The sequence below is a fragment of the Exserohilum turcica genome (genome assembly GCF_000359705.1).
Source record: "Exserohilum turcica Et28A unplaced genomic scaffold SETTUscaffold_10, whole genome shotgun sequence".
NCBI classification, from domain to species: domain Eukaryota; kingdom Fungi; phylum Ascomycota; class Dothideomycetes; order Pleosporales; family Pleosporaceae; genus Exserohilum; species Exserohilum turcicum.
In genome coordinates, this window is record NW_007359915.1 from 934,933 (window position 1) to 957,551 (window position 22,619).

Genomic DNA, 22,619 nt, shown 5'->3' on the forward strand with positions numbered 1-22,619 from the left:
GAGAAGGACTGTGGTATCCCGGCCTCAAGGAAGTATCTGGTACTTTCAGAGAGCAGGTGGGCAGTTACATGTGTAGAAATGGGACTACTTCATCAATTTGCCCTGGGGAAGGTGCTGGAAATTTAGTTGCTTCCGCGAATGCGGCTACTCCCATTGCTAATTAGTAGTTACATGTTGCACGCGTTGGTGCGGTGGAATTCTGATCTATTGTGTCTGCTATCTACTATCTTCATTTATTAGTGATCTATAGCTATTGCTTTATCTTGTTGAGGTGGTGCATCCTTGTTGCCGTTACCGTGGCTTGTTGCTTTGGCTCAGCTGAAATCATTGCTTTCGCGGCCTTGCATATGCCGTGATATATTGCAATCAGCGAATAACGCCATTTGAAAATAGAGTCTGCGCTCTATCACCCCACAAACGCCCCAAACGCCCCAAACGCCCCAAACGCGCAAAGAAGCGGGGAAGGGCTCAACGTGACCATCTGATCGGTAGTTATCGGAGATTCATTCCAGGCTATTCACAAGCTGAACTGAAGTGAATGAGAGAGGAGTGTGTGTTACATATATGCCACACATTTGCTAGGTTTTTCGATTGCTTACATATGACCTTATGACCAAAGAAGCGACAGGGGAGTAGCAGAGAGGCTGTGGAACAAGAAGGGGCTCTATCGCCTGTTCAGTGCATCCCTGCCTCGTAAAGCAGTATTTACTACACAATTTCGTGCAGTAAATGGCACGCAATGTCTTCATTGTTACCTTGCTCGAGGAACAAACCACAGGTCGGATGTCGCAGTCTTTGAAAGGCCGTAGAAGCTATGACTTCAGCTGAGCCAAAGCAACAAGCCATTGTAACGGCAATAAGGATGCACCACCTCAACAAGATAAAGCAATAGCTATAGATCACTAATAAATGAAGATAGTAGATAGCAGACACAATAGATCAGAATTTCATCGCACCCACGCGTGCGACATCGAACCAGAGCATCTGTCCAAATTTCCAGACCGGTACTCCTTTCTACGACACTTGTCGACTACGGTTGTGGCAAATTAGCACTTGCGTATCCAAATAACATGTGACATGTTGAAACCATAGTTCTTCTCCCAAACTACCGTTCTATTGGTTGAGGAGATTAGAAATATCTGCTTACGGCATACTCTAGACTCTTGGCTGCGTGTTCTAGACCCTACAGTGGTCCAGTATGACCCTTGCCCACGGTGCAGTCTAGACCGTAATCTCGCCTCGCTCAGCTGGCGTCTGTTCGGATACCCGATTTGGCATTACATATCTTCGCTTACCAACTGTTTGAGCCTAGTCTGAGAATACGCGTGTTCGTGTGATTGTGCAAGGATACGACATAGTCCTGAATGCGGGGTCGACAGCTTCCTGGCGTGACACACAGGTGAGGATGAAGTTGCCGTTACCGAGATCCGATCCGGATCGATCGCGATCATTTGCAGCTGCTACAGTTCAATATTGCGGCACCGTTTGACGACCTCCTTTTTCCTCTGATGTGGCCTGATCATCGTTCGATACCTGCCAGAGTGAAACCTCTGTAGCATTCTGGGGAAGCTGTTTTGATAACGAACACCTGAGATAAGATAAGAAGAAGAGACGCTTATGTGTGGCATCGATATTTTTCTTGATATTAATTGTAAGTCTAGGCAGTGTTTGTATCATGGATGTTAGCTGATTGTTCTTTACAGCAAATCTTTCTTATTATTCAACACTATCAAATTTCTTCGGATACTTTCTACAATCGGACCATCTAGCATGGAAGTTCGAGCGCAAACGTTTCCCTCGAGATCCAGCTGTGCTCCCCAGGAACTGACCGAAATGGCTCTGGATCGCATGAATCCAGGCGAGCAGGAATTCTTACAGAATCTCAGCTCCACTGAAGATTGGTTCACCATCGAAAACACCTCGTATCAGGCATCATCGGGTACGTCATCACTTTGGCTCACGGACGACCTGTCCGTATCGTGTAACTTCACGGACTCAAATATATTCTTCGTTTTGGAACCGTCTATCGAAGCTCAAAGCGAGCTCGGTCCTTCTCCTACGGCCAGGCAGACAAATTTCACGAGTGCTACGCCACCAGCAGAACCCCACAGTTTGACGGCTCTTTCATATGATGAGTCACCCAGCATCATCACTAGTAGCGAAACTTCTCTCATCTGGATGCCTGAGAACAATGTTGTGTCGCCAACTTTGCCGGGTGCTTCACGTCAAACTCGGCAGGTTAAGAAGGGGCTGGCTTCAGTACCGAACGCATCCCGCAAGCGTGGTCGACCACGGAAAGATTGCCCATCACCTGAGACTTTTAGTCCAATTGCACGACGCAATTCAGACGGGACGAGAAGGATTCCTCACAACGAGGTTGAACGGAAATATCGCGAAGGCCTCAATGCGTCATTTCGAAAACTGCAATGTGCAGTGCCTTCGATTTCCCAGCTATCAGACGCAATTATTGGCACAGCACGGCCGAGCAAAGCTGTTGTTATTGATAGCGCCATCGAATACATCCACCGGCTCGAAAAGGAACGTGACAAGGCACGCTCTCTCCTAGAAAGATTTAGGAAATGCAGCTCTTGCACAAGCGAGGATGGATTTTCCACATAGAGGCGACGTGAAAGCACTAATGGGTTCACGGTCAGAATATTTACTTTTTCGTCTGCCGAACAAGACGTCTAGCATAAGAAGACTCTCTAAAGGTACAGGGACCACTCACTCTCCTAAGAACTGCCTGTAACTCGCTTCTAGCCATGTCAGGTCTATCCATCTCGGTCCGCTACATGAGAGCCGCCAACACCTACGAACAGGGACGAGAACTAGTCCTGCCCTTATCGAATCGTGCTTTTTGACTAGGCAGATAGGGATAGCTGGTAGCTTCCCTAGATCCGAGTGCTGCTCGAGGGTAGCACTAGCTGGATGCAAGCCATCTGAACCGACAGGCTTATCCACCCTATGATATATACCTGAGTTGGTTCGACTACCCTATATATCAGACCCTGATCAATGGCTGTCGTTTGGTTACGAATCAACATATTCGCGTAGAGAGAGAAGTCTTCAAGCACCACAATCTGAAGACCTCGGTAGAAGGCGGTCGTTGGTAAGGAGCGCGTGGCCTGCTGGTCCCCCACAGAAGGTAATGTGCACCTCTCGTTGAAGCCCTCGTCGAAGTTGCCGTTGGTTTTACTCAACTGTAGCTCCGCCGAACCCACATGTCTTCATCTACTTCGTGGTTCTAGCTCGCAAAGCAGTTCTTGGGTGCCCCATCTTGAGGCCGCGGCTTGAGCGGCCTAGCAGGATAGTGGTTCAGCAACCTCTTTCAAGATCAACCGCTCTTCTCTGGGGCTTTGGTGGCAGCAGCAGTTGTCGTGTACTAGACTATCTGATCCCCTACTGCTCTTGGACACTATTATTGGACGCATTGGAGACAGTATCTATCGAGGGAGGTTAGGTATTTCGAGAGCTACAGCTAGTTAGCAGTTTCGCAGATTTGCAACACTGTAGGTGTTTACATATTGACTAGGATAAGGTAGGAAGTTAAGTTCTTCGTTGCGTCGAGTTGCACGTGCTTAGCTTCGCTCGTAAGGCTGGTCGTTGTATACTGTAAGTCGTTTATGGATAACTATTATACACTGTATTAGTAGCTCCTATTTGTTTAAAAATGCGAATGATATAACTCATAGAGAGCGAGCGTTCTATATCGGTAGCTGTGTAATATTGAAGCCTATGTTTTCTAAGTTCCATAGCTTATGCAGCAGCAGCTCCTTGGTTATTCGTAGTAGCGAGTAGGTATAATAGTGACTCGATGTTGTTAAGCTCGTTAGTGATCTGTGTAAGATGCCGTTTAGAAGAGATCAGCGGGTTCTTAGACTTAGTATAGATGTAGTTCTGGTCTTGAGAGCGACAATAATTACATTTTGGTCGACAACTACTGCACTAGTGATTATTAGGTGAATCTTTAGCAATAGAAATCAAGTAGAGATTGATACCTTTCTCTTGAGAGCTCTGCAGTTGTTGCAGGCCATCATTACTCTTGCGCGAGATACACACCGATATGTTGCTGCTCTAGAGAACGGCGATTCTTGACTACTACCGGACGTTGTCCATCTGTCGGATACAAAGGATATACGTAACAATAGCGTGTTCTCATAGCTAGACATCGCAAAATGGCGGCCAGGTCTGGCGTAGCTCCACTTTCTTATATTTACGCCCAAGAGGGTTGTTGGCAGGGTTCTTGCAACGAGGAGCAGCTGCACAAGCGCTGGAATCTCTCCAACCCCAAGCCACTTATGTGTCTATGAATTATGACTTGCGAGACTGTACAAAAGATCAGTTCATGTGAAAGTGAGGGAGTCAATACGTCCCACTGCTAGTTTCGGAATTGTTTACATATTTCTCAGGCCATTGCGTGATGACTTGCTACAATTTGGGGTGCGCAGCCCTAAACCTTGGATCAATCAACGTCAACGTCAGCGCCCTTGTCGAGTAGTAGCTTTACCACCACCTTATTGCCTCCTTCTGACATCTATGGTATATCTAGCAGTCCTTATACTTACATTTCTCTATAACCATAGTATAGTTACCAATAATTGCGCTTAGTCGATTTGAGCTTAGAGACTGTACAAGGTAATACGGCGATAGATTTGTAGTTATCCTATTGGGATATTATTTTTTAGATACAGCGTTAGGAGTAGTCGAGCGCGTTGGCGATTTTCGCGGTGATACACTAACCTCAGCTTGGACAAGAGCGTACACGCGTTAGGCTTCTGATAACTCATATCCTCGCATCCGATTTGCAGAGATTTTAGGCGAATTAGAGCTCATACTGATGTAGTAACGTGGTGTTAAAGATATGGTAGATCTCAGCTGATCGCGTTGATGTTGCGCGGCCCGTGCGCACGCGAACAGATCGCTGTCCTAGTAGTTATAGTAACTATAACTAGTTGTAACTAGCTAGTTAGAATAAATATTAACTGGTTACAGTTAACGTACCTTACGGGCGAGTAGGCCACACGGGCGAGCGGGCTACTCCAAAACCCTACCAAAAAATCCTAAATTATAGGTTCTATATCTCAACAATTATTATCTGAACCTCAGTCTCATGTCATCTACGTTTGCAAATCGTAGGCGATCGGTCCGTCAGGTCGTCACTGCAGCTAAGTTGAACCCTCCCTCGCAGCGTAGCCCTTTGCACCCCAACCCCGCATGAGATCGCCTACGATTAACGATGTATATCTGAAATTACTCAAGCTGGCGTTCCGTGTAAATGCATGCTTATGCTAGTTAATCGGTGGGAGATGGCCTGATATCACCCCAACCTGGCGTGATGTGGCCATAGTCGGCCTCAGTGCCGACGAGCTATTGGTGTGATGCTGAGCAATTCCGCCTGTTACACTTCTAACCGCGTATTGAATGCGTCCTCGTGCATGCCAAGCCATCCCAGATACAGCTGAATACTAGAGAAATATTATAAACTTACCTTTACACGTGAAAATAGCCTGTAAAGCCGGATCCAGCCTAATATCACATCAGTTATGGAATCCCAGATATATAATTCTACTGCACTTTAGGAGCTACGTCTATGAGCTTGTTCTCAGTACTATGGATATCTTCCCACTTCCACCCAATCTCGTCTCCTAATTTATCCCAGTCGGAATTCTTATTTCTACCCCAAACTTCATATCCCCATTCCCATTCAATGGCATCGAACAATTTCGAGCAGAGTCTGTTGGGCTTGACCAACTCTTCACCTTGGGACCAGGCCATCTTTCTGAGCAGCCAAACCATCAACGATGCCTTCAAAAACATGTTTTACCTTGCAAAAGCCACAGACCCGAAGTTCAAGCCCGTCTGCTACATTGACATGAATACCAGAGTCGGAAAGATTCAAGCAACATTGAAACCGTCCACCGTTATTCTGAACGTGGAGCAGCCAAAGGGCCCCCCCATTTATTTTCAATGGAACATAGACTCCGGGGTTATGTCACTGTATACTTCAGATGACCCAAATGATTATACCACCACCGACTTCAATATTTCTGGCTGGACAGTGGCTTTTACCACAAGAATGGGTGAGGAAACTTTGCCTACTGGCAGTGAGCGCTATAATGCGATCATGCAACGCATGGGTAACCCAGCTGGTGATTTTTCACTTGCATCCCTGTTCATAGACATTGAAGCAGGAGCGAACCGCTATAGGGAAGGTTCAAACTTTTGTGGCACTGATTGGGAAGCTATCCAAAAGAACAACCCCGTAGTCGAGCGAAATTTCAATTTCTTGTGCGACGCATGGGCAGTTGAGATGAGAAGAGGGTGGCACACGACAGTGGCTTCGCGACTATGCACCAACAAGCCGGAGACAGGTAAGCCCATCACCCCATACGTATTCCCGGCCCGGATCCAGGGTGCAGACTAATAATCTCTCTTAGTGAATCCAAATGTCCCGACATTCCCCCCCACCTTCGTCTGCCATGACCTGTACGGGTGGCGCGAGACACCGACATCGGCCTGCTCCAACACGTCTACGGCCAATGCGCTGTGCTACCTCATCATGACCCAGAACAAGAAGGCTCCTCAAGAGAAGGTGATGCCCTACACCGGCACTTGGGTGACCACCAAACCGGGGATGCCAGCGCGGGATGCCCTCATGTGCATCAGCTACGACCAGTTCTGGGAGTCGTGGTTGCTACCCAAGCTCCAGCGCATCAACAAATACATCCAGGTGCAGCCAGAAAAGTTGACTTTCGAACCCGATGGCTACAGCAATTGCAAGTATGTTCTCGGGTTTAAACCTGGGTTCTGCATGGAGCACCCCAACGAAGACGATAAGTACTGGCAGTTCACCCGGCAGTCCGACAACAGGACCTGGAAGTGGAAAGGAAATAACGATATCTTGCACTCGCAAAGAGAGTTCAAGAATCATGAATTCAAATGGACGTTAGACGAAGGCGGTACGTAATGATGCGCTCTGACATAGGGGATTATCATCCATTACTAACGAACAGAGCTCAACAGCGTCTGCCGAAACCACTCTCTCTTTCCAACCGAGCGCTGGAGAATATGGAGCAATCATCACATTGACTGGAACCGTGCAGATACACGCCTACTTGAACGGAACCGTTGCACTGACCTCATGGGGAACAGCGTGGTATGTAAAGCCCCCCATATCATGCGACTCTATTCCCTATCATCGCCTTCACTTCTCTAGCTTTGCTAACCACCTACACACCTCTTTTCTAGGATGTCATCCGAAATGAGGTTCGAAATAAGCTATTTAGCCACTAACGTCGACAACGGTGGCCTGCAAATCCACGAGTTGAAGCGTTTCGTCTCTGAGCCTTCCACGAAAACTAAGGGACCTACTGGTGTCATCAAATGCAATCCACCATGGAGCGATGTTGCCGCGGACACCATGGCTAACGTGAAGAACAATTTCAATTACTGCGTCAACTCCTTCGCTGATGAACTCCTTACTGAAATCAGTAACCAGCACAAGTTTGTGGTGCCTGGTGCTGGAGACTTTCTATGCAGCCGCGTCATGTTTAATAACCGTGGGGATCTGCTAGTGAATCTTGCACTCAATGGGTAAGTTTGTCTCCTTAATTTAGGCCTCTTGGCATCGCGCGGATATAGCGTAGCTGTCTATATGCTAAGCTCTGACTACACTGTAGGGCCACTCCCCCAAATACAAACCAACGCTTTCCCGCGCTTCTGGAAAGTGCTCCCAAGGCCCAGAAGCCAAGCAAAAGAATGGCCGAGTTCGCAGCGAAGTACCTTCCGGTCTCCGTCAGTAAGCTTTAACAGGGTCAGGGTCTCACTTTATAATACGATGAAATGGAGTCGGGTTCATTGAAATGTACTGCAAAGCTGAAAACTGCGCACGGACACATCGAGTCGGTTTCATTGAAACTTCAGAGTCAGTTTCTTTGCTCTTATCAAACCCAAAGATCGATGCAATTGAAACTAGTTGTGCAGTAGATGTGTCTATTTTATACAGAAATTTCAAATCTTTTGCAGTAGAATTGAGTGAGTAATAGCTGACCCTAACTAATATGGTGTTGATGTTCCTGGCTCGCTTAGGGTTGCAGGGGTAGCTAACCCTAACTTAGCCTAAAGTATGTACTATTAACCCTAAGTACAGCTAACCCTAATGAACCCTAAGCATGAGAAACCCTAATTAGATTTTGCCAGACTATAACGTACCCCACCGCTTCGTTGCTCACTTTTGCTAAGCCCCCATCAAAACATCTGCTCTACCCTAATGTCGCAACAAGTGCATTTAGAGCTCTCTATGTAATGGAGGTGAGCACCAATGCCCACTAAGTCAATACTACGTGACAAACCACTTGGCTACGCCAACCTACCAAAAGGTAAGCACGAGAATATTCTGAACTGAATATTCTAGTGTAGTATGATATATATAGGCATGTAACTCCGTTACACTCTAGTGAATGTCAGATACAGCTTGCTCTTCAAGCTCTCAAACAAGACGCGAATCTCTCACAACGACGCGCTGCAGCCATCTATAATGTAAGAGAGCCCTCTGTGAGGATCCTAGAACTATCTAAACTTGCTTTGACCTAATAGCCAATATGAAAGCTAAGTACGGTATCTAGGACGACGACACGTATAATTTTGACGAGACCGGCTTTATGATGGGCTAGATCACCCTAGGAGCAGTTGTTACAGCTTTAGAGAGATGTGGACGACCAAAGACTGTCCAGCCTGGCAATAGAGAGTGGGCAACAGTCATCCAGGGCATCAATGCGACTGGGTGGACGATTCCGCCCTTCATCATACTCAAGGCGCGCCACTACCTCTCAAACATGGTGATATAGCCCAGAACTGGGTTATTGGGGTCTCTGAGAATGGCTGGACAACCAATGGGCTTGGTTTTGCGTGGCTAAAGCACTTTAATAAGCATACAAAGAAGAAGAAGGTTGGTATCTACCGCCTACTTATTATTAATGGCCGTGAGCGCCACAACTCGCTGGATTTCCATAAACACTGCAAAGATCATGGTATTATTACTATTTGCATGCCTCCACACTCGTCCCACCTCTTGCAGCCTCTTGATGTGGGCTGTTTTGCCCCTTTGAAGCAGGCCTATGGACGTCAAGTCGAATCGCTCATGCGCAGCTAGATCAGCCATATCACCAAATAAGAGTTCCTACCTTCCTTTAAGCGGGCTTTTGACGCCTCATTTACTTCGAGCAATGTCTAATAAGGGTTTCGAGGCGCTAGACTGGTTCTATTTAACCTAGAACGGGTTATATCCACCCTTGATGCCTAGTTGCGCACTCTATTACCTCTACCTATCGATAACTAGCTTTAGATATCGCAAACCTCTAGTAATACCCTAGAATTAGGGCTACAATCGACGCTAGTAAAGTAGTTAATTTAAATACATGCAGATAGTTCGCTAATATCTATTGTGGAAGCCTTTAAAAAGGTTTTAAAGGGGGCAGCTATTATTGCGCATAAGCTAGTATTAGCGTAAAAGGAGATAGCTAAGCTTAAGGTAGCAAGTAAGGCTACGATACGATGAAAATTGTAAAAAAGAAAGCGGGTCTGGGCAGAGGGGACCTTAGCAGTCGAAGATAGGGCGTGCTTGACTGCTCTTTAGAACTTTAGCCCGCGTAGTGATGGGAAGAAGCTAAAGAAGCGGGTGCGCGCTAAAGTAGGTAAACTATCTCAACGGTGGTGTAGACGGTGTATTGGGACTAGGTATATCGCGCGAACGTGTAAGCAGGTAGCAGAAGTAGTCTCTGTATAATATTTTGTATCGCATTGCACTATACACACCCAAAGTGAGCTCTTTTGGGTTATGATGTGGTAGTTGTAGTGAGGACTTGGCAAAAGTGATGCACGAACCTGTGAGGTACGTTATTCGATATAACAAATCTAAAAATACCGCTCTAACTACTACTTGACACGCTCTGCTAGTTACTCAACATGCTCTACTACTCAGCACGCTCTACTACTCTTGTATTGCCTACTAGACTGGCCTCTGATCTGATAATTCTTCGATAGCAATATACTCCTACTCTTCAACGCTATCTAGCACTAGCACATCATACCAGACATCCTCTTCGTTAAGTAAAGTCTCTAGATATTCTACGCTTTAGAAGTAATTACTGCGCACAAACTCGCGAGTTACGCGGTTGAGAGAATTAGTAGACGCTTACACACACTACGTATCATTGCTGCTTAATTGCCCCACCGGCGCCACGACCAGCAGCAGCCATATTGTACCAATGTCTAGGGCATCCAGCACAATGGCGTTATGGTGCAGGATTTGACGGGTGTAGTTGAACAGTATAGATTATACAGAAATGTAGCTCCTAAGCGACTGTGGCTTGCAGGTATTGGTGCAGGAGGTGTTTACGCCCATCAGCTTAGGTGCGCCAGGGTTAGAAGGGGAGCTAGAGACAGGGGGCTGAAGCTGAATTGTGGGAAATTTGAAGGCGCATGTTTCACAGTAAGCTGCGGGGTTGGATGATAAGGGCGCGCAGCTGGTGGCAGAGATGTCAACAATCAAGCCAATCTGGATTGAGTCTTATCGATAGTGGCAAACAGATCATTCTCCGGGACGTGCCACTGTGCACAGATCTTAAAACGGTCTATTTGCCACTATCGATAAGAATCAATCCAGATTGGCTTGATTGTTGACATCTCTGGCTGGTGGGGGTACGAAGCGATTCCTTTCTAACGAGGTAGAATGCCTCAGTAGCGATTTCTCGCTAGGAACTAGCTTCTTCATAGACGGTTACACACGCGGCTCTAGCTTCGCTTGCGGATCGTCCAGAGTAGTCGAAAATCTCTTATGCGAGCACTAAGCTCGTTTTGTATTTCTTGTTCTATTTTAACATTTGTTTTTTCTTTGCGTTCATACATAAGACTTGGATACATAACGCTCTTTATCTCCTGCAATAGAGACAATATGGATGGCGACATTATTCTCCCCCTCCAATGAATATGGCTCATATCTAAAGCTCTACTATATAAATTTGAAACTTTCTCTGAATTTAACAAGCTGTGTATGTATTCGTTACTTTCAAAAGTGATTGTTTTTAAAAAGCTCAAGAGCTACTAAGCAATCTACGCATGCTTCTACGACCCGCCTCCGATCGCTCATCCTACCAGGATTTTGCAGTTTCGGCTTGCAACCCATTCATTGGCATTTCGACCGTCCTAACCGATATTTTACAACCACTCGAGCTCTCTGTTGCATTCAATTCAACTAGTGGAAGCTCCTTCGTAGATCTTTTCTGTACAGCGCCTGGCATATCCCATACAGGCATATTGTTGTCTAGCGTGTTGCATAGTAGTGATATTTCCCGCAAATTTTGTAGCACATTAGGTTGGTTCGTTCGGAGAGAAAGCTATAGTTTTGAGTTAGTAGCAGTTGTTTATTAAACTTAGGAGTCGTATATACATGCTTTATCTATAGTTAGGCCGAGAAGATAGTACATATCATCTTTTGGTACGACGTCGGGTCCAAAGTTAGATTCAGCGCTTTGGGATAAAGAAGACTCCATGTTAGGTATACTGGCGTAAGTCTATGCTTGTCACTTGGACTTAGGCATGTATTCATGAGATGAGATAAACCATTATATTAGTATGCAATGAGAAATTAACTGCATGTCCATATATCAAGATACAGTATTCGAATTGCACAGAGATCCATTATTAGCGATACATACGTTGTGAAAACGATCAGATTTAGGCATGTATGGTATGATCGTGTGATAGTGTGATCGTGTGATGATATGATGGTACGATAGCTCTAGTAACGTATGAACACGTTGTCAGAAGGGCCCTGGTTGGCTAATGCATGTAGCTGGTATCTCGCAGCCAATAAGTTCGGCCATCACCAAACTTTAATCCTCAGTATTGGTCGAATATAGAGCCATCCAACAAAAGCCATTCACATCTACTGAAACTGCATCTATATACACTTCTAGTCAAGTAAAAGTTAGAGATATAAAAGCTAAACTAGATAAAGGGTCCGACATCTGGAATTAAGTGAGAAAACTTCCATTGGTAATTTATTATTCAAACTGGCATTGAGGTACGAAACTAAGTTACGGCAACTCGCTCAACAAAAAGCCACTTAAGAAATGATCAAAAGCTGGAGAAGCAAGAGGCGTCAAACTGCATGAGAGGCGCAATGTGCATCTCACTCTACGCCACTGACGTGGTCTCTCGTATCCTTCATCGCAGCAATCGCTCCAATAGCCTCTGCCACAACATGGGCTACATGGTGCTTTTTGTTCCCCATAATCTCTTGGCCTAGAGAATAGGCACCAATAATCTCTTCTGCAAGCCGTCGAGAGTGTCCTGGGGGTACGTGATCCTTCGAGCACTTTGGATCGACGCGAAGGACATGTGAATCATGATCGTGGTGGTGGTGACCGCACTTGTTGTGTTCGCCCAGGACTACGACATTGTCGTCGTCTTCGTCTTTGCCCTGCCTGTCGAGCTCGTCTCGTCGAAAGAGCTCCATCGCGCCGACTGCGACTGCGGCACCAATGGCAGCATAGCCGATATGTTTTTTAGCGTGGGCTTCTTTGCCCTCATGGCTGGCCTCGATGGCTTTCATGATTTGGTCGGCTGTAAGGACCGTTGAAGTTGCAGCGGCAGCCAGGTCTGCTCTAGAGGATCCGCTCATTGTTGACGAAATCAATGTCGTATTTGAGGGCAAGTAGTTTATCTTGTTCTGTTCAAAAGTCCAATCTCAAGAATGGAGCAGTTGTTTTGGAATTCAACTGAGATTGCGAGATGAGCTATTATTATAATAACAGCTACTTTCAGGCCACCTACAAGAAACGAATCTTAAGATACGTTTTAATTTAAATAACCTGATCTGGCACCACCGAATAACATGCTATGCATAATGTAAAGTAAGCTACATGGTCCGATTTAGGATAGTAAGACATTACATGTCCATTGCAACCTTGGGTCTTTGATGATTCGTGATAGGATGCTTGCCTCGGGTAAAAGCGAGCTGCCGAGCTGCTCGAAGCTTACTACGCCGAAAGGTGAAACTGTCTTTTGTGATTCGGGGGTGCCGATTATGTACGCTCTATAGCAAGCGTGGGGGCGACTTTACGCAGTGAAAGCGACCCAAATCGAGAAAGAAGAGGCAGAAGCAATAATCTATTTAAGACATAAAATAGCAGATAATATGTAACGACGCAGGCAAGACTACTCGGATCAGTATTGGCAGTAGTGTCACTCAGAGATATATGGGAGTGCGTGGGACATCAAACGAGCCTTGATTCAAGCTGTCAGATAAGTGACAGAATCCGAGTGTGATCGAGCAGCTGGATTCTGTGATCCGGGCCGATCAGAGCCGAGAGCCAAGGCCCATCCCTAGGCAAGGCTGATACTCAGCCGCCTAACTGAGACAAAAAACAATAGCGACTGCGCTCATAAGGCGGCGCGCCTACGCGCCGCTGGAGCAAGGACAGGAATCAATACAATCACTTTTTACCATCAATCTTACTGTCCTTTGAATAACCATCACAGTCTGACAAAACGATAGCGACTGCGCTCATAAGGCGGCGCCTACGCGCGCCGCTAGAGCGCAAGAGGGAGAGCAATCAATACGATCAGTTTCCACCATCAAGTTTATCACAGTCTTTTATCACAGTGATCCAAATCAATCCTTGATCAAAAAAACCCCTCACAGTCTGACACTGACATAAGTCAGCTGACGCGTCTTGGCACGTAGTTATATGAATTGACAGTCTTCTTCTCTATCTACTACTACATCGACGTTATGTTATAGCTCTTGTTACTATCGTTGTTGTGGCTATAGTCGTCCTTATTGCTGTAGCCTGTTGTCTACTATGCCTTCTCAGCACACCGGGAAAGGCACAAAACGCGTCGCAGAACCCGCAGAACAGTCTGCCAAACGTGTACGCGTTGCTCGTAGTACGGGCAACAATATGCAGCAAAGCTCTTATACAGTATCAGGGATTGATCTAATAGTCGATTCAGCAAGCAAGCAGCCTTGTCGACGATGACCGCGCAAAGCCCTAGCCAACGCAGTGGCCCAGGCCACCGAACAACACTCTCTTGAGAGCCAGTTGCTGCTCCACGCTGTGCCTGAAGAGACTATTATACCACCAATCGAAGGCTCTAAAGCTGCTACGATAGCCAGTATTAACGACGATGGCCGCGATGTAAATAATCCGTTTGATGAGCGTTTCCAAGACAACTTTGACGGTATCGATTAGAATCGGTTACCGCGCTTCTGCAAGTCTCTACATACGCAGACGCATCAAAAAAGCTGTATATATGGCTATGAATATCGGGTGTCGCTACGCAGTAACCCTAACGAGATCTACTTCGTTTGCAAGTTTTGCCATCCGCGTCGCTCACTTGATAGTATTCTTAAGGTTACGCAGTCGACTCATCTGCGATAGCTCACCTAAGGCAGGCAAAATTAGGCCATAGATTAACTGGAGGCGGCTCGAAAATACTATCAAATCGAGCGTCTGGCCAGCAATCGCTCGCGATGGCAGCTGAATCTTGTGTAGCAATCAGCCAGGAGGTTGCTAATAAATTAGGCAACTTTAATGTACAGGCCTTCCGTTATGCAGCTGTTACGTGGCTTATTGAGAATAGCCACCCTCTCTACGAGCTTGAAACGCCTGCTTTTTGATCAATGATAGGCTTCGCGAGTCCGGAGGCAGAAGATGCGCTATGGAAGAGCGCTAATAGCGTCAAATCATATGCAATACGTCTGTATGAGTTTATAACACCTCAGGTTGTCGCTGGGCCGTCTCAATCTATTAGCAAAACCCACGTAAGTTTTGACGGGTGGACGGCAAAGGGAGGCGAAAGAGGTTTCTTTGGTATCGTTGCACACTTTGCTAACGCGTCAGGAAGGCTTATTCACCTGCCTATTGCGCTGCCGCAGTTGACTAGCGTGCATACCGGGGAACGACTTGCTGATATTGTTACTCAAACGTTGCAGAAGTTTGAGATATCTTCATCAAAGCTTGGTTATTTCGTCCTAGATAACGCGTACGCCAACGATACTGCTGTTACCTATCTTGCTGGGCAGTATGGCTTTACTGCAGCTCAACATCGCTTGCGCTGTGGCTCTCATACACTTAATCTTATCGGCCAGGCTGTTATGGTTGGCAAAGATCCAGATTCGTACGACAATGACGCTGAAGAGCATGAGGAGGAAGAAACATTAATGGCAGACTGGCGTAAGGATGGCCCATTGGGCGTACTAGTAAACGTGATTAACTATATTAACATATCTCAACAGTACGATCTATTCAATCGTTTTCAGCACCTTGCCAACGCTGAGCTCCCTACAAACGATCAGAACGCGACACTTGAGCCAATCAAGCCTGTTGTTACGCGCTGGAACTCGTACTGCAGCTGCTTCGAACGGGCTATCAAGCTTCAGCACGCCGTTAGCAACTATGCCAACTACCACATCCAGCATACGCGCAATCTTGACGACGTCACTAGGCGCCGGTGCAACAAGCTTCCTAATGTACCGAGTTGGATGCGATCAAATGGTCTTACTGTCGCAGACTGGGCGGTAATATTAGAGTATACAGAAGTGTTGGATTCACTTAAGCAGGCTACTAAGCAGCTTGAAGGACGCGGTAAATTAGGGCGGTTTGGTGCACTCTATTCAGTAACACCAGTGTTTGAAACGCTACTACACAAGCTTGAAGAGCGCCTTGAATCATACGAATACGTCAACTACGAAGAGCCAGGTGCTGCTGAGGATGACCTACCAATCAATCTGCGCGCAGCTTGGTCAAAAGCCAATGCCTACTACTCTAAGCTTGATAGCTCGCCGTTCTATTACGCCACGATAATACTTCATCTCTACTACAAGCGCTACTGCGATCGTAGTTGGCGCTCAAAGCCGGAGTGGCCGCGTGCCAACAACGCAGCTTTTCCGCAGCTATGGCAACAGTATAGGCCGCATAGCGCAGTACGGCCAGCATCAAGGTCACTACGAAGCGCGCTTGAAGATGCAATCGTTGCTATAGCTGACGCTGACGATAGCAGCGACGATGAGGATATTGATGAGTTCCAACGCTGGAAGAAGCTTGAGCCTAAGTGGATGCGCGAGCAGTTTAATCAAGGTTGTGATCCTATCAAGTACTGGATTCGAACGTCCAGCCCCAGACGTCGCCGAGAAGCTAGAATCATCGCAAACTAATATTTTATTTGAAAATCGTGCCAAGCAAGTCCAGTTAGCTTTTAAAACTTGCTTGACTAAACGCTAAGGACTGGCTTACCAAATCGGAAAAACTCGGAGTGTACCTAAACAGAGGCTGCACATCTTTATATAATATTCATAGCTTGTTTAGCTCATAGAAATTTATAAAAGACCTCCGAAAGAGCAAATTATGCTTCTATAGAGGGTAGAACAGGGGTGTGTTGCTGTTGCTGCTTCAACGCTCAGCACGAAAGATTCATATACACCCCTTAGATTACTGTAGTCTTAGTATTCAAGGCCTGCAATAGATAGAGGAAGATCTAAAGAGTAGACAAATGTGGGCTCAAATCTAAAAATCTTTGCGGCTTAGACGTCAGGTACTCGAACAATGTTGGTGGTTCGTTGCGCAGGGATGTTCGACCCACAGGGACGGACGTTATGTAGAATCAAAGAGCTGACCTGCGTAGCTTCCCACTCACCCGATAGGGTGAATCGTTGTAGACGCCCGCTGGCCGTCGGCATATCAGTCCGATGCATCAAGGGCGTTTTCTGACGTGAATGCATGTATGTTTGATTGGCTCTACAAGCAGGAGGGAAGCCTAGACCGTATGGCTAGTTGACAGATAATTATAGAGCTCTAATCCTCATATAAACTCCCCACATAGAAACGACAAATGAATGTCAGGTTCGGTTGTCTGCTCCGGCTGATAGCTGCAGTATCATACGATTATTGGCTCTACTGCTAGCAACCAGGCAGCGCATGATGAAGCAAGCCTAGTCTCGTGACCTGAGATGGCGTGGTGGCACCATCGTACGTCTTGGCAGTTTCTGCTACGCAGAGGCGGGTCAGAACTGCTTGACTTTGCCTGATTCTGCCCGACTCTGCCTTAACGCTATACCTACAAAATAACGAACATCAACAGCAAGCAAATCTCCTTGCATGTTGGCATCTCGACTGACTACATACACTTTGAGATTTGGAACGTACACGAAGTGGAACAGCCTTATAAGAATTCTGCGCCGCATTACCTCTCTAGTATTCTATCCTAGCCTCCAAAACGCTAGTAAAAAAAAAGAGCCTGTATTCTACAAATTGATGTTACTAACAAAGTTTGGGAATCTGTCGTCGAAAAGAATTTATCAAAATATAGCCCTCTTAATATTCTCTGCTCCAAAATTCTGTACAAAACTTGCTAGTAAGTACAAAGCTAACACTATACTATAGTTCTTAATGACAGGAAACTTAGCAGGAATATAAGCTTATAGCTATTACTGCTGTTGGCCTTTCTCAAGACTACACAGTCAGTATACAGGTTATTCAAAAACGATCCCGTGCAAGTGCGCGACGATCCCAGTCGTCCAGTGATTGAATTGGGAATACGAATAGGTAAGAGAAATGGAGCCTTTTAGTCCAGTATAATAGTTATCACAAAACTTCACAGGTCTGGACTAATTACGTACTCGCAATCAAAGGTCACACACCATTTGAATTTATTAGAGAGTTTTTACTTTAGTCTCTTAGTCAGAGGCTTTTTTCAAATTAGAAACACCCTACACTAATGCTCTTGCATATAGAAGATGAGTCCATAAACACTGGGTGTTTTCTCTCCTCAATCGCCTCTACATAGTTTGATTTTATAGCTTCAGAAGCTAGTTAAACAATGAGGAGTGCGGATGATTTAGTATCATTTAAGTAAATACGGACTGGGACCGTCATACACCCTCTAGAATCATCCTAGATAGCAGCTTCAACCGTTTTTGATCGCATGCACACTTGTTAACGAGCTTCTTGGATATTTATTACCCCAAGTATAAAGCTGTTCTTATGCATATTGTATACATGCCAAGCTTCTACGCTATGTACCTTCATATTACCACATACAAGATTAAGTTATAAGCTGCACTTATATCTTAAATCAGGTTTATAGCGGCTGCGGTATGTCTCGATCTGCCAGTCTAACATAAGATAAGAGGAGTTTCTGCGGATAAGTAGAGTGACTCAGCTATCGCTGACCTTACCACGAGCCATAGATAAGGAAAGATTTTGCGTTATTTCTCTTTTAGATAATGTAAATTTTTGGTAGGCATCTATATAAAATGTGTTCAACTAGTCATGTAACGTAGCCCATTCAGTATCGTGGATTTTCTATCTATCGTGAACTTCTCTATCTAACTTGAACTACTATTCGGTCTTCGATCAGTCAGCAGGAATTCTTGAGACATCTTTAAAAAGATTCCTAGTAGACACTAGTTCACATGCAGTGCGAGTGATCAAAATTAACAGGATGGAAATTGCATTCTAGTCTTTGCTGAGATTCTCTTAGTGTTGAGTATGACTGATGCAGAGGGAATGTGCAGGGATGCTTCCTGTCTTGTGGAGGCGAAAGCTGAATGGTTTCTATCATGACGTGACCCTAAGAAGCCAAGGTAAGGCCCCGCTGCCGAAAAGCAAGATTATCATCTTGGCAGAATCTGATAGAAAGACTTGGAAAATTAGGCAAGTCTAGACTCAACTGACTCATGTTAGAACTGTTTCCAAAAGGTTCTTTCCCCTCGTGTTATTTTCTTTATTCATAGCCAAGGTTTGGACTTATTCATGGGAAGTGTCTGCTCTATGAGTCAAATAATTGTGAATACGCTTCTGACGTGTACTGATACCACGCCTTATAATTATGCCAAAAGATTTGGATGTGGCTTTTGTGTCCTGTGCACTGCAAAGACGTCAAGTGGTAGTATGATAGCCTTAGCTAGAACATAAAGTAGACTCCTGAGCTTGCGTGCCCTGGTTGCGTTACAGATGCACCATATTCGGCGATTAGATCCCGCTGAGGCTAGCTTTGAGAGATCGCCACATCCGATCTCCATCTACTGCAGGGTTAGGCGAAGATCGAGCCATCGAAACTATCCTCGGGACCTCTTTACGTGCGGTATTTCCTATGCTCTGCTTCCTTCTCTCATCTATATCGTTTCTTGTTGGTTCCGTCGACATATTTGTCATCTGTCGTACAAGGGTTGAAGACCAGACATTCCATAAGTCACTTAGAAGCGGTGTGTATGGCCTCGAACTTCTGGTCCTAGGTTCTGTGTATGATTTAGTGACTATACCGCGCAGGGTCTCGAAAGTTCGGTTTCGCGCTAGTGTCGTTAGCCTAGATAGTTGGTTTCTAACACAGCACATAGCATAGATTATTAGAAATCCTGCCCGTGGCCCCACTCAAACAATGTGCCTGTGAAAATTCTAGAACGGCTGCAGAAGAAGCAGGGTTTCGTGCCCACATATGTTCACGATCTTGCCATGTTCTATAAAGGTGCGTTCCGCTCTACACCTAACTGAACCCGAGATACGCGTAGCATCTTCGTATTTATAAGAATCACGCCGCTTGTCATAGTGCGCGCACGTATGCAGTTTATGAAATGGTGTTACTCTTCATTGCAGATCTGGTGGCGTACCTGAGAAGAATGATTGCTTGAGCCTCACTCAAGATGCGATCCTGGACCGGATGGTCAGTATTTCCCTTTTTTCACAGCAGCGAGTCTCTGACCGCTCAAAGCCTCACTTGTCGCGAGCGGAAGCTTAAATGTGATGAGGAGAAGCCCATTTGTAGAAGATGCACTAAAAGCTCAAGAGAATGCAGCGAAAACTCTAAATCAGTCTTTCGACATCAGCATAATGCATCTATAACCATCGAGAGCTCTTCTAAGAAAGCCATGACCAGGAGCTTCTATGCATATAAGGATACGTTCAAACACGATGCTGTCTGGCTAAAAATTCCTAGCAGACGTAAGTCCTCTTTGCGAGAGATTAACCTTCATCCTTCTTTCTCTTCTTTCTTATCTCAAGTGTAACGCTATAGTAGTAACCTTCATCCATACCTCGAACCCGTATTTGGAAAACCCTTCTCCCGGCTTAGATACCGCGTCCAATACCTCTATATACCAGACAGCATTGTGTGAGAGACCTCCGGATGCTTCGCTCCGGACCTCTTTCAACTCCCATCCTATCACCATCAGCCCTACTAGCACAAACTCTGTCCAAGACTCTCTCAGCGTACCCGTGGGATCTGTCTATAGAGCTGGTGTTTTTCTATCTTGCATGCAGCCACTTCCTCCTTCATCACAGGAAACATCATCGGCGCCGCTTTTGTCTCTCTGCGGTCCTTCCGCTCGCGATCATGAATATCAAACTCCAGCACCACCTTTGCGCCTTGACGTTGGAATAATGTCGCTGCGTGGTCATTCTCCAGATTTCATTCCTCATCCGAGCACAGTATGGAGCTCTGGAGAGCAACCTACTTACTCGTATGGAGACTCTTCAACAAAAAATGACAGCGAAACGGGCTTCCTCCTGCGGCAGTTCTCAGAGGGTCCTGGACGGTGGATGGACGTCTTCGATAGCGGGGCTTACTTTTCAGCGTATGTGCCCGTGCAAGCTCGCCATAGTAAGCTACTCGAGCATGCCGCCGTGGCTTGCGCTGCTAAAGTACTTGCACGCATCGAGCTGCACAAGCCAGTGACGGCAGGCTCTACACCACACTGTACTGGAACCAAACCACACCACAGTATACGATCGGTTGAATGGAAACGCAAGGCAGCAGAACACTATGGCGCTGCTATTTCTCTACTTCGCGAGTGCTTAGATAATAAAGCCATCATAGCACTCGATGAGTCCGACTGTGTGCCTCGAGATGATAGTAATAATGTGGAGGAGATGTCCAAAAACCAGGTCTCTGGAGGGCAGAGCGTTCTAAGCAAAGGCCGCTTGCGACTTTATCCCACTCATGTGGTAGCAGCTTCCACGATTCTGTCCATGTACGAGCTCCTCGATGCCTCAACTTCTGAGTGGGTGGAGCATTTAAAAGGGGCGCAATTTCTCCTTGCTCCCCAAGATGAGCCTATGACATCCTTACAGATGCCAGGTGTGGCCCTATCCAAATCGCCAGAGAGGTGGGGCTTCAGCTGCGATGCCAGAAGAGCTACATTTTGGAACATCGTTAGACAAGATGTGCTCGCTGCATGTAAGTAATGTTTCTATAAGATTGTAGCTATGACTAACACTTGGCGATCAGACATCAATCAAACTAGGACGAGAATCGATACTGAGAATTTCATCATGTGGAAACAAGCCGGTCTGCCCATCGATGATCAAGGCTTTCTCAACAATAGCGAGTCAGGAAATTGCACTTCTCTGGGATTCGGGGGCACGTCAAGAGAGTCTCTCCTCTGTAATTCACTCACCTGGCTCATGGCCCGGCTAGCAAACTTTCTAGCTTCCCTCAACCAACTCCCATTAGAAGCAAATGTCGCGCGTAGTGGCATGTTTAACGAAACGCCTTCAAAATCATGGTGGTCCCTACAACGGCAATTTCAAGTTTGGCACGAAAGCTTGCCAGTAACTTTCAGGCCTTCGACAACTGGATCTGATCTTTTCCATACATTGGGGCCACAATCTGTAGCTGACCCCAAGCCGACCATTTCCGAGGCGTGGTGCAGCACTCCGTTGTGTGCGTCTGCTGAGCAATTGTACCACATGAGTCAGATACTTCTGCACAATTGCGGGAGGCATATTATGAATGCTCAACCAAAAGCATGTCATGCTATCTGTGCTGTTTGCAAAATGCACAGTCGTAAGATCATTGGCATCTCGCTCGCTCATGTGGATGGAGCAGTGCGCATCAATTCAGTCCAGCCTCTGTTCGTTGCTGGGCTATGTTTAGACGAGCTAATCGAAAGACGTGTATTGATTAATCTTCTCCGCAGGATTGAGAAGGATTTCGGCTGGAGTACCGAGGCCAGGGTGTATCAAATGCTCCAGCAATGGCAATGAAAAATTGGCAAAGAGCTCATGTATCTACACTCAAATTTGACAAGCACAATAACTATACCACAAATAAATGGAGACGGTACAATTGTATCAAGCTGCAGCGCTTGGTGGATTAGCCTCGGTTCAGCAAGCGTGTCGTCGCGCTGACGTCGCCATTTCACAAACTGCTCTTCCGTCACACCATCGTGCACATGCTTATTATGTGCCTTCTCATCTGCTACTGTTGCGTTGCCGCCGAGTTGGTCGCAGCGGGCGGAGCCAACCTCTGGCAGAAAAATGCTTTCACAAACGAAGACGTTGGAACCAATCATGTAACCTACGTGGTCGAGAGTATGCTCAGGCAAGTGCATGACGTGAATCGAGAGTTTTCCGAGTGGTATCACCTCATTGTCGTCGTCGAACAGCTTGTCGAAAACACTGATGTGCTCTTTCTTATTCATACCGTTTTTCCAGGCAAACGTATGCTGAATATCTTCGATGCGCTTACCAATGCATATGTTTGCATTTAGTTTACCGCTGTGGAGTAGTTTCTGCTAAAGATATTTCGGCGCTGTCAGGCGATACGTGAGCGTGCGTTTC

General features: G+C 46.1%; 4 protein-coding genes across 4 annotated transcripts; 3 read left to right on the forward strand and 1 right to left on the reverse strand.

Annotated features, from left to right (window-relative positions):
* Positions 1–1,833: 1,833 nt before the first annotated feature.
* SETTUDRAFT_36355 (uncharacterized protein) lies at positions 1,834–2,619 on the forward strand (the record flags this gene model as incomplete). The annotated part of the gene is made up of 1 exon (XM_008023100.1): positions 1,834–2,619. One exon carries the CDS (start codon positions 1,834–1,836, stop codon positions 2,617–2,619), a length of 786 nt encoding a protein of 261 aa, XP_008021291.1.
* Positions 2,620–5,621: 3,002 nt separating this feature from the next.
* Positions 5,622–8,062, forward strand: SETTUDRAFT_166713 (uncharacterized protein). Its single transcript, XM_008023382.1, has 5 exons — positions 5,622–6,371; positions 6,438–6,959; positions 7,024–7,156; positions 7,249–7,593; positions 7,680–8,062. The coding sequence occupies exons 1-5, from the start codon at positions 5,708–5,710 to the stop codon at positions 7,807–7,809; spliced, it is 1,794 nt and encodes a 597-aa protein (XP_008021573.1). The 5' UTR covers positions 5,622–5,707; the 3' UTR covers positions 7,810–8,062.
* Positions 8,063–11,918: 3,856 nt separating this feature from the next.
* Positions 11,919–12,682, reverse strand: SETTUDRAFT_45121 (uncharacterized protein; the record flags this gene model as incomplete). The annotated part of the gene is made up of 1 exon (XM_008023153.1): positions 11,919–12,682. The coding sequence occupies one exon, from the start codon at positions 12,680–12,682 to the stop codon at positions 12,191–12,193; it is 492 nt and encodes a 163-aa protein (XP_008021344.1). The 3' UTR covers positions 11,919–12,190.
* Positions 12,683–19,502: 6,820 nt separating this feature from the next.
* SETTUDRAFT_166718 (uncharacterized protein) lies at positions 19,503–22,116 on the forward strand. The gene is made up of 4 exons (XM_008023383.1): positions 19,503–19,722; positions 19,771–20,000; positions 20,077–21,234; positions 21,286–22,116. The coding sequence occupies exons 1-4, from the start codon at positions 19,703–19,705 to the stop codon at positions 22,041–22,043; spliced, it is 2,166 nt and encodes a 721-aa protein (XP_008021574.1). The 5' UTR covers positions 19,503–19,702; the 3' UTR covers positions 22,044–22,116.
* Positions 22,117–22,619: the final 503 nt, after the last annotated feature.